At 41.9% G+C, this 12,956-nt stretch overlaps 1 protein-coding gene across 4 annotated transcripts in view; it reads right to left on the bottom strand.

Moving 5' to 3' along the window:
* LOC136866431 (glutamate receptor ionotropic, kainate 2) overlaps positions 1-12,956 on the bottom strand; it is a 274,181-nt gene that overhangs the window by 223,619 nt on the left and 37,606 nt on the right. For all 4 annotated transcript variants that reach the window (XM_067143358.2, XM_067143357.2, XM_067143356.2 and 1 more), the window contains exon 2: positions 1,865-1,942. In XM_067143358.2, the coding sequence (XP_066999459.1) occupies positions 1,865-1,940 (76 nt within the window). In that variant the 5' untranslated portion in view covers positions 1,941-1,942. The remainder of the gene's footprint in view (positions 1-1,864; positions 1,943-12,956) is intronic.

Here is a 12,956-nt window from a genome sequence, read left to right on the forward strand (position 1 = left end):
CTTTGAATGTTTAATTTTACGATTTGTATTAACTATTTGAAATGAATTTTTGTAGATTTCTTTATCGTGACGTTGGTCGATATTTGACGAACTAGTTTGTAGATTTAGTTATTCTTATGTGTTTAAATTTAAGTTTGAAATCGTGTAGTTTCGCCTTAAACGTTGCCCTTGTGACAGGCAGGATTGTCTGGGAAGTAGCTGACTCTTTCAAATAAATATTGAACGTAAGTTATAACTATACATATTTACGCGTTGCGTTATAGATATGATGTACACTATTCCAACTGTCACTGGAACAGTTATTAATCAACCTAGCGACCCCGAAAACTGAGGATTCAAGACTTACATCAATCATTTTGGTTATTTATTTTAAAGCTTCTGAGCCCCCATGCCAATGGAGGTTGAACGTGGACTTCAACGGCATCCAGAGTGTCAGAATTCATCTCAGCGACCCCAAAAACCATGGATTCGACACTAATATAGATAGTCATCCATTATATTTAAATGTCGCCCCAAACAGCAACGGCTGCTCCGGGTATCTTACCCCCAGATTATTTTTTCCAGATAGTAAGTCATACATGTAGCAAGTTTGGTTGAGTGCTATGCTGGAACACACACACATACATCCATAATCCCGGGATTTTTGGACATTCTTTTTCATCTCTTCTGAACCCCCATACCAATGGGGACTGAACTTGAATTAAAATGGCGCCCAGAATGCCTCTATACCTATCAGCAACCGAGAAAACTGTGAATTCGACACTAATATTGGTAATTTTGGATTATATATACAGGTCATCCACTCCTCAACCCCACCGCTAAAATGTTTTTTCCATATAGAACTCACATGTGTACCATGTTTGATTGAGAGCTACGCTGGAACACACACACACACACATACATTCATAATCTCTGCCATTTAAGACATTTTCTTTTCCGCCGCTTTTCAACCTTATGCCGGAATATACGGCCTCTCCAAGGCATATATTTATATAAAATTCTTAGTTTCGGGGTCGCTAGGATGAATAGCGACAATCCGGATGTATCGTAAGTCCAATTTCTGCCGTCAGGGATTTTTCTTTTTTTTTACTTTTTGCTTCTCATCGCACCAACACAGACATGTCTTATTGCGACGATTGGTTAGGAAAAATCTAGGAGTGGGAAGGAAGGGTGGTGGTCTTAATTAAGGCACAGCCCCAGCATTTTCCTGGTGCGAAACGTGGTATACCACGGAAAACCACCTTTAGGGTTGCCGACAGTGGGGTACAAACTCCAGGGAAATTTCCTGTTGCTCTCCTCTCTGAGCAAAAAAAAAAATAAAAAATTACCGGTATTAAATAATAATCGGCCAGCGAGGTTCTAGTTTTGAATGAGTTACAGAATTAATGTTTGCTTGTCATATTCCTCTTAACTAGTTTTCAATATTCCAGGTCGTATTATGTGCACAATTTATCTAAAGGTCGACTATTCCTGCGGGCAAGGGTTCGTACTCTTCAAAAAAGACCTAGGCAAACGCATGACGTCATGAGGGCCACCTCACTGGGTTTGTTTCATCGAGGGTGTGCCGCTCTTGGACCGTCCATAGCGACTGTTGTAGATATTCGACACTGGAGATAAGGATTAAGTGGTCCAATGTCGTTTTGACTGGCCACTTTTCAAGGAACTGGATTCAAAGGAACCTCTAATACGCTTTAGAACATGTGATAGAAACCACCGTAGAAATGTTCAATAAATGCGGAATTTTTTAATACCTGTCAGTATCGAAGACAACCACTTCTCCTTCCACTTGGGAAACTACTAATGTTTAGACATCAAGTAATCATGATTTACAAAATATATCAATCTTAGTATTTGGATAACTTACCAATACGAAGTCGATCTGATCTCGTTCCTACCACGCCCACCAGAACTGCGAACCACACGAGCGCCCCGACGGCCATCTCTGGAACAGAGATTCAAAGTTGGTGTTTGTTCATAATCAAATTTCAGTATTAATACAGTTATGAATTTCTCACGAATTTTGATATCTTATACATACTTAGGTGATAATTAAGATATAATTAAAAATAGAATACTTTTAATATTAGCAATATGCAGCGAATGCGGTAATAAGAAATATGAATATATGTTTAGACTGATAGTTACACGGACCGTAATTTGTAATGGTTCAAATCCCGTTACAAGGTAATACACTGACTGACAGAGCAAATGCAACACCAAGAAGGAGTGGTTCGAAAGGGATGAAAGTTGGGGAAAAAACAGAGACGACACGGACGAATAACTGATGTTTATTTCAAACCGATATGCAGGTTACACAATGCGCGCGGCATCGACTCAGTAGGATGTAGGACCACCGCGAGCGGCGATGCACGCAGAAACACGTCGAGGTACAGAGTCAATATGAGTGCGGATGGTGTCCTGAGGGATGGTTTTCCATTCTCTGTCAACCATTTGCCACAGTTGGTCGTCCGTACGAGGCTGGGGCAGAGTTTGCAAACGGCGTCCAATGAGATCCCACACGTGTTCGATTGGTGAGAGAACCGGAAAGTACGCTGGCCACGGAAGCATCTGTACACCTCGTAGAGCCTGTTGGGAGATGCGAGCAGTGTGTGGGCGGGCATTATCCTGCTGAAACAGAGCATTGGGCAGCCCCTGAAGGTACGGGAGTGCCACCGGCCGCAGCACATGCTGCACGTAGCGGTGAGCATTTAAAGTGCCTTGAATACGCACTAGAGGTGACGTGGAATCATACGCAATAGCGCCCCAAACCATGATGCCGCGTTGTCTAGCGGTAGGGCGCTCCACAGTTACTGCCGGATTTGACCTTTCTCCACGCCGACGCCACACTCGTCTGCGGTGACTATCACTGACAGAACAGAAGCGTGACTCATCGGAGAACACGACGTTCCGCCATTCCCTCATCCAAGTCGCTCTAGCCCGGCACCATGCCAGGCGTGCACGTCTATGCTGTGGAGTCAATGGTAGTCTTCTGAGCGGACGCCGGGAGTGCAGGCCTCCTTCAACCAATCGACGGGAAATTGTTCTGCGGGGCTGCCACCGCTTGGCGGCGGATGCGCCGATCCTCGCGTGCTGACGTCACTCGGGCTGCGCCTGGACCCCTCGCACGTGCCACATGTCCCTGCGCCAACCATCTTCGCCACAGGCGCTGCACCGTGGACACATCCCTATGGGTATCGGCTGCGATTTGACGAAGCGACCAACCTGCCCTTCTCAGCCCGATCACCATACCCCTTGTAAAGTCGTCTGTCTCCTGGAAATGCCTCCGTTGACGGCGGCCTGGCATTCTTAGCTATACACGTGTCGTGTGGCACACGACAACACGTTCTACAATGACTGTCGGCTGAGAAATCACGGTACGAAGTGGGCCATTCGCCAACGCCGTGTCCCATTTATCGTTCGCTACGTGCGCAGCACAGCGGCGCATTTCACATCATGAGCATACCTCAGTGACGTCAGTCTACCCTGCAATTGGCATAAAGTTCTGACCACTCCTTCTTGGTGTTGCATTTGCTCTGTCAGTCAGTGTATCTGTATTCTATTATTATTATTATTATTATTATTATTATTATTATTATTATGTCCGTATTATTATTTTATCTGTGAGATTACTATTATTTTGTTATAATTATTATTCAATTCGATTATGCATTGCTTGTGGCTTGCGTATTTGTAATTGAGTGTATGCATATATACGTATATGTAGATTAACATTAAATACCTGTACAGTGAGAGTTTCGATGTATCAGATGTGGATGTGACGTTGTTATATTTTGCACTACTGGCGATTCTGCCAAGTCATCGCCACGTCATGGCTACGTCATCGTGCTCACTTAGCGCTTAGAGACTCAGCCGCCCCAGGGGATTTCACCATTACATGCAACGGTTTGAGGCCTTGTGGGAGTATGCCATTGTTATTTCTGGAGATTACGTAGCTGTGTCAACTAACGTCTATAAAAGGTGGCTACATCTTGTAGCGTCAGTCATTAGTTAAACGGAAGCTGAACAGTGAAGAAGTCTACGAGATGAAGAGGCCTCAGTCGGTCAGTCAACGATTGTGAACGAGAGATGGAGAAGACTCAGTGAGCCATTAATCATTGGTCATTGAGAGAGTGAGGCCAAAGGTTGGTCGGTCACTTAGTTGAAGACACGGACGCAAGGGCTTACCATGGAGTCAGAGAGGGATACCACTTGCTATGAGGTAATACCATATTGACTTACAAAGAAGTCAGATGATATGGAGAAGAAGCAGTCACAAGGATGTATCACCAAGTTAGGCGTGACACATCTACAGTAAACACCAGATCAAAGGAATACGTCGTAATTACACTCAAAGTGTTGAAGATACAGTCAAGTGAATCAGTGAGGGAAATATTTCGTATAAATTGTTAAATGTCCGGTCAAGAAGAATTCAAATTCATGCCTAGTTTCTTTCAGTTGCAATATCATAATTTCATATTCTCATCTGTTTTATCGCAACAAGACTCACTATTTTTTATATATTATTTAAAGAATATATTTTGTTCTATCAAACGAATTCATAGTTTTATTTCAATGACAGTAAAATATCTTAACCTCAAAATTAATGGGGAAACCGAACGCCAATCTCCTTTTCCCAGAACTTATATGGTATGTTGTCAAAAGTAAGCTTATTACCCCACACCCTAGAGATAGTCAAGAGTCTCATTCTATTATTGCTGCACTGAGTGGTAGCTGGCGCCCTTCAAATAACATATGTGTAAGTAAGCAGGTAATAAGTAAGTGTGAGTCCAGGGTTCGACGATTGTGTATTTTATTTAATGAATATTAATTTTCATAATTTTCATGTTAAATGTAGATATTCAGATTTTTCAAGTTGAATGCAGTTTTATAATATTTGTAAAATTAGTCAGCGACTTAGGAAAGTCTCAAATTGTAGACATGATAATAAACTTTTAGGATTTTGGCATGTAAAGAAAATAAGGTGAAATTCTTTACATTTCGCAGAAAACTTTGCCCAGCTTCTGCAGAAGAGGAAGACTTCTCCAACAATGAATGTTTGAATTTTTAAAAAAGCTTTGCCGTTGTTCTATAGTAAGTGGCACTCGGCTCACTATTAACATTTCAAACGGCAGATGACGACACCATCTAAGCTTCGATTAATATATTTCTTGTTACACCGTATATATGTTGTGAAGTAACGAAAGACTCACACATAGGATAGAAGAATAAAAGAGAGCTAAAGAATGGTCAGAAAATGTGTAAAAAAAGAAACAGAGGATAATCAATGTGAGTCGATCGGGGGCCGATGGGGGAGAGGGAGCATAACTGGTGTACATTTGTATGACACTTAACACATTGCCTGAAATGAACATCTGGTGATGAGGAACGTACCAATTTGGAAAACATCGAAACGAAATAACAATATTGAAAAACATGGGAAAAGAACTACCTACCTAAATCCTTAATGGCTGACAACCACGAAAGCTATTACATAATTGAAAGGTAGTGTCCCTTTTGAAACTGTTGTATTTCCGCAGCTTCCCGTTTATTCCTAGACCTGTAGTGTTTAGTGTGGGTAAGAGCTCGAACATCTTGGAACACGACATCATGACCCGACGATAGGGCGTGCTTAGTTATTGCTAACCTATTTGGCTGGCTGAGATGGTTTATTCGTTGGTGTTACTTGATACGAGTACTAATGGACTGGCATGTTTGGCCAATGCATACCTTGCCGCAAGTACAAGGAATTTTTTAGACCCCAGGGATTAATAGTGGGGACAATTTGTCTTTACTTTTACTTAAACTGTGAGCAATTTTAGTGACGGTACCAAACACGGTTTTCATATTTTGCTTGCGGAGGATCTTGGCAATTCTATCTGTGGTATTGTGAATATAAGGCTAATAGGTATTTCCCTTCACTTCTTCTTTCTGTGAGCTATGCTGCTGGGATACAAGGCTCTGTGAATTTGTATATCGTTGTAACCATTACCCTTGAACGTGACTCAGAACGTTTCCATCTCCTCCTGGATATTTGATGCCTCACAAATTCGTGTCGCCCTCGTGGTGAGTGTCGTGAGAAAGCCCTGAGTTTTGTGCTGGATGGTGGTGAGAATCTACATAGAGGTATTGATTTCTGTAGATAGGCTTACGATAGGCGGTATGTCCTAAAGAGCCGTCCAATTTATTCCTTGCTAGAAAATCCAAGAAAGGAAGGCATCCGTCCAACTCCATCTCCATAGCGAATTTAACTGAAGGACGCTGCTGATTTAGGGAGTTTAGAAATAGACGAAGTTTCTTGGGACTTTCTGTCCAGACCACAAATGCATCATCAAAATACCTCCACCAGATCTTAGGTTTGATGGGCGCCGAAGCAATAGCCTCAACCTCAAAATGCTCCATGAAGAAATTGGCCACTACCGGAGAAAGTGGATTTCCCACAGCCACAACATCCGTTTGTTCGTCAAATAGCGGGATGCAGTGGTGAAATAGCTTATTAACGTCCTCAGGGAACTGATGCTCAATGAGAGACATGACCGAGTCTCTCGGCACTTTAGTGAACAAGGACTCCACATTGAAACTCACCAGCAGAGGGGTATGGAAGACAACGTAGTGGAAAAATACAGAGTGTTCCTAACGTACTGTACGATTCAGTACGTCCTATATGTGCTACTATTGGCTTTACGTCGCACCGACACAGATATGTCTTACGGAGACGACGGAACAGGAAAGTGCTAGGACTGGGAAGGAAGCGGCCGTGACCTTAATTAAGGTACAGCCCCAGCATTTTCCTGGTGTGAAAATGGGAAAACCACGGTAAACCATCTTCAGGTCTGCCGACAGTGGGGTTCGAACCCACTATCTCCCGAATGCTTGATACTGGCCGCACTTAAGCGACTGCAGCTATCGAGCTCGGTTCCTATATGTGACTGAAGCAATTTGTTTAGGTATTTGGCCAGAGCATACCTAGGAGAACCTATTGCACCTACTTTTTGGTCTGGGAGGAACGTCTTCTTTACGGATTTTTGGAAGTCCACATCATCTCGGTGGCACTGCGCTCCCCTGGGTCAGATGTTCAGCCGTATCTTTTGATAATGAGGATTTTATTAAAATCTTCACACTGACGTTGGGCACACGAGTGGTAGGATCCCGTGAGCTCAGTCTGTAAACAGGCTCGGACAGCATAGCTGAGACCTTGTTATTATATTCGTCAGATTTATCAGCTCAGAGAGTGGTCAGTTCACAATTATCTTTGAGTTCCTTCAGAGCTCTTCCCTCGCCTCCTGTTCAATTGATCTCGGGTACAGCAACAGATCTTATCTGTCCCACTCGACAGAAATGTGTGGATAAAAGATGAGAGAAAGAAGAATAAGAATAGGAAGAATGCATACTATCGGTGGCTGTGTAACTGTAAAGTCTCAAAACGGTCATCAGAGAACGTCAGAAGTTCCACAACGATTATAGCGGTAGTGTCATCAAACATCTGCAGAGTGCTGGATTGTCTGTCAGCATCGCTGAACATAGGGTACCCTTACGCCTCACAGATGTATTGGAACAGCTTTACCATTACTTGATGAAGTTTGATACGGGCCAAATTTCAGGCCTTCATGAGGCCGGATGTTGGTACCTTATAACTGCCAGGAATGAGGAACATTTAAATGTCACATCAATAAGATGCTCTGGGAGGTTCATGAGGACACACATATACCGTGAAGTATTTTGTCGATCAAGATGGACCGAACAAAGAATGATTGACCACTTATGTGGCAATATTTGCGAAACCCCATGACATCTAAGTCTGCCATCCGGGCACGGATACTGGACTCTTGACAGCATATTTGTGTCATTTCTCATCATTATATCAACAAAATTACGGTTCTAACATTTCATGCGCAGACTACTACTGACACTAGACAGAAATGGTTGGATTTAGAGTGATTTCTTACAACATGTATGAGTATTATGTCCTCGAGGTAAGAGTACAATTCCAGCCAATGCTGTGAAGAAGCATACCGACATTTATTCAGACATTGTGTCAGACTTTGTAATATGGGTAGCTACAGTAACTTCAGGTCACCTCTGGTAGGGATTTAATGACATGTAACAGCAGTACGCCAGTTAAACTGTTAATCCACAAGTAACATCTCTCATGAGACAGCACTCGGGTACAAATATTGTTGTCCTCGAAAACGTACAGGACACTAGCATAGAAGCATATAAATCATAATTATAAGACGTCAATTCCGATGGATAAATCACATAGTCCGAATCTCCAAGATTCTAATTCTTTCTTCTTTTTTTTCTTTTGCTAGTTGCTTTACGTCGCACCGACACAGATAGGTCTTATGGCGACGATGGGACAGGAAAGAGTCAGGAGTGGGAAGGAAGCGGCCGAAGCCTTAATTAAGGTACAGCCCAAGCATTTGCCTGGTATGAAAATGGGAAACCACGGAAAACCATATTCAGGGCTGCCGACAGTGGGATTCGAACCTACTATCTCCCGAATACTGGATAAAGATTCGAATTTCCAAACAAGTGTTTTACTCTGAGTGAACAGCGCTTAAACCTGTGAGGGACACCAGGAAAAACAATTTAAGGTTGTAATCAGACTAACATGAGGATATCAACATAGATATTGATGACTGAGAGACCTCAGCACTCGCCCGTTCGTTCTGAAGGTCATTAGTCCATTATGTTAGGCCTACGCTGTAATTTGGAGAAAACCGCTAACGAACTTTGAACGTAGAAGACTTGAATAGGACATTGTAATGGCTTTCGCACTCCGAAATACCTAACTATCCTCATTAAAATAGCCGCAGCGTGCGAATACCAGAGCTTAAAAAGTCGTGGGGTGAATGACAATCCCAGATCAAACACTACTCCTCGTTTACTTTAGTCACCCGCTGCAGTGTGTTAATTCCGAGGGAATGCCTGAACCAGAATTCCTTTTCACCTGTAGAGCACTTTGATCTATTAAGATTTTGTTTACATTGATCCATAGTAGTGTAATTTTTTATAATTCACAATCCTATAGAGATGAGATTAGTTTGAAGGGTTTAAAATAATTTTCGTGAAATCAACGACTAAGTTTTTAGTATAAGTTGAGAGGTCATGAACAAAAATCAAAGCTAAAAGTGGACTAATGTTTGAACCATGTGGAATTCCAGAATAGACTATATCACTCGCATTTAGACGTACTCCCGTTCAGCATAAAGTGCAGGTTGATCCTTACTGCGATGGCTCCGAGTATTAACAACAAAGAGAAAGAATAAGTTTCAATCACAGTAAATTGTTTGTGACATGGAGGTTCATAGAGGAAAAACAAGCACAGTGAGTGAAGTAATTTAATTGTTATTAAGCGGCACTAATTACTGTGTTAGAAACGCTTGTGATCGCCAAGTAGGTGTTGGCAGCTGCTGTTTCTGTTTTAAGGTTTATGAGAAAGTTCTCTGAATAGCACCATTGCAGGATAACGTTTGTTAGTTGACTATAGGGAGCAATGCCAATTTAAAATGAGGCCACATGAACGTGTACCTATCCCTGTGCAGGAGATTAACTCCTCTAACGACGTCAGTTCTGCTTAAATGACAAGAAAGCTTATTCTAGTCGTGATATCGTTGGAATTTTAGGCATGGAGAAATCAAGTTTTAGAGACTTAAAACAAGGTGCAAGAGTAATGATGTATTAAGAATTAAAAGTAGGCCTTAAAAATGTCACAACAAAAATTAATCATTAAAATGATAACAATCATACATACATCTTCATTATAGACTGTTAGGCTTTTCAGCGTTCGGTCTGCAAGCCTCTGTGAATTTACTAAACGCCGCCACAATTAGTTCTCGTTTAATTCTATACCATTGTCGCTTTGGTCTCCTTCTACGTTTCTTAGCCTCCATGATAAAGTTTCTTATTCTCCTAGGTAACCTCTCCTCCTCCATTCACCTCACATGATCCCACCATCGAAGCCGGTTTATGCGTACAACTTCATTAGTTGAGTTCATCGTTAACTTATCCTTCATCTCCTCACTCCGAGTACCATTCTGCCATTGTTTCCACCTGTTTCTACCAGTGATCATTCTCGCTATATTTTTGTCTGCCTGTTACTGTTACCTGTAACACATGAATAAGATATCTTGAGTCCACCCAGCTTTCACTTTCTTAAGGCAAAATTGGTCTGATAACAAACCGATGTAAAGATAGTTTCGTTCGGGAGCTGACTTCCTTCCCACAGAATACTCTTGATCGCAACTGCGAGCTCACTGCATTAGCTTTACTGCACCTTGATTCAATCTAGCTTGCTATTTATTTATTTATTTATTTATTTATTTATTTATTTATTTATTTATTGTAATGATGTGAAACACGTTTGCACATTCTATTTCATTAAATAAAAAAGGGAACACTTTAAACAGTATTACCTCCAGTAGAAGCCCTCGTTTTTCTATCAATTACTCCAGAGTTTGTCGTATGTGGTTGATATTGATATTATGGCTAGAACACCAATAGCTATGAAAGATGCAGTTACAAACCTGGAAAAGGCAGCAAGAAAAAATAATCTACATATCAATGAAATAAGACTAAGAGTATGCCTGTGACTAACAAAACTGATGTAGAAAGATCTCCATACATTGAAATTGGCTCATACAAATTTGAAGTTGTGCGTAGTTTTCTAACCTACTTGGAATCACAAGTCAAATCTAAAATTAATAATGGTGGTGAAATCCACAAAAGGATTGTCTGCGCAAATAGTTAGCTTTTGTGGCCTTAGTAAACACGTGATTAGGCGAGTTTTCCGTGAGGTTCGGGGCGCGCAGCTGTGAGTTTGCATCCGGGAGATAGTGGGTTTGAACCCCAATGCCAGCAGCCCTGAAGATAGTTTTCCGTTGTTTCTCATTTTCACATCAGGCAAATGCTGGATCTGTAGCTTAATTAAGACCACGGGCGCTTCCTTCCCATTCCTAGACCTTTCCTATCCCATTGTCACCGCATGACCTATCTGTGTCGGTGCGTCGTAAAACAAAGAGCAAAAAAAAAAAAAAAAAAAAAATTGAAGTCCCGATTACTGAAGAGGAAAAAGATTAATGATCTACAAGGTCTTAATGAGAACTGCACTAGAATATGTTTGTGAAATGTGGCCTCTGTCAAAATAAAAAAAATCTTGGTATCTTGGAGAGAATAATTTTGAGATGCATTTTTGGACCAGTAGAAGAAAATGGAGTATGGACAAGCATGAACTGAACAGGTTGTTAAATAAATTCCACATTGTTAAAGTAATGAAGGTCGAGAGGCTACAGTGGGCTGGATATGTGCTTCGTGTCAATGACAATAAATTAATGAAGATAATTAATACGTTGTGAAGGATTCCGAACATTTGGAAGGTCAAAGCTGAAGTGGGAGGAAGGCGTGCGCAGGATATCAGGATCCTGGAGGAGCATGGCACTGAACAAGAAAAACTGGCAGAAAGTTCTGATGAAGGCCAAGTACCACAAAGATCTCTTGAGCAGTGATGGTGAGAAGTCCTTATAAAAAGAAAGAAGTAAAAATAAAGTCAAATAGAAACCTAATACTATTCAAATTTTATTCAGTAGCGCAATATCGGCAATCGAAAATAATATTACAAATGTACTGTTATTATGATTGTGAATCGTGATGTTGGTGATTATATCGATAAAATAATAGCATGTGGCCTTCGCAGAGGCCTGGTGAAGGTCTTTCGAGCTGACGCGGTATAGGCGACCTGCGCCCAACCTATGATGAATTCTAATGCTGAAATGACACACACACACACACAGCCATTGAGACGTAGAAATTAATGAATGAAGGTTAAAATCCCCAAACTGGCCGGGAATCGAACCCGAGACCCTTTGCACCACCGGCCAGTATGCTAACCATTTAGCCATTAAGCCATGCATTATATCGATGATCGTAATGGTAAAACGGTATTATTGTGATTATGTCCGCCTCTGTAGCGTAACGGTTAGTGTTACTAGCTGTCGTCCTCGGGGGTCCGGAATCGATTTCCGGTACTGCCAGGACTTTAAGAATGGTAGGAGGGCTGGTGTGTGGTTAAAATGGTACATGCAGCTCACCTTAATTGGGGGCGTGCCTGAAAAGAGCTGCAACACCTCACGATGAGGACACAAATTTCCTTCCATTATGATTATAAACTATGCTGTTAGCGACCTCATTGCTGGTGATGGCAATGATGATGATAATATCAATAGAAAGAGAGAAGCGAACTAAAACCAGGAGCTTAACAATTAGGTTCAGCTCAGGGGGATTTCAATTTAGAATAGAAAACAATCAAACCATTTGTTTAAATTGCTTTACAATCAATCAATCAATCAATCAATCAATCAATCAATCAATCAATCAATCAATCAATCAATCAATCAATCAATCAATCAATCAATCAATCAATCAATCAATCAATCAATCAATCAATCAATCAATCAATCAATCAATGATCTGCATTTATGGTTGTTTCCTAGGTGCCATATTCCCTGTCAAATGATTTCGAAACACTTGGAAATGTATCGAACAATCCCTTAATAATGTTACGTGCCAGCCCCGTGGTAGCCCGTTTCGGTACTTCCAGGAAGGGGCGAGTGACTCACACGACCTGGGATCTCACAGTGGGCTTGTAGGTTGGGGCCGGCTTTTCCGTGTATTGTTCTCGTGGGCCGGCTTACCAATGAGTTTCTTGGACATTCAACGGGAACGTTCTGCCTCTAGTCACCTCGGGCAATGGGTTGTCACCTTCTTCTGGATACACGCAGATAAACCTCATGTCCCGCCCGCATCAGCGGGAGCGTAAGGTTCCCTGATCGGAGAGGGAGCCTTGCCCAAGTCGTATAGAGCGGTCCGCCACGCCTGCGACCAGGGGACACGTCGCCTTCGCACCCGCACCGACGTTAGACATCCTACTACGAGATTACTGGGCTCAGTTCAACCCAGAG

The sequence above is a fragment of the Anabrus simplex genome, chromosome 3 (genome assembly GCF_040414725.1).
Source record: "Anabrus simplex isolate iqAnaSimp1 chromosome 3, ASM4041472v1, whole genome shotgun sequence".
Taxonomy (NCBI): Eukaryota; Metazoa; Arthropoda; class Insecta; order Orthoptera; family Tettigoniidae; genus Anabrus; species Anabrus simplex.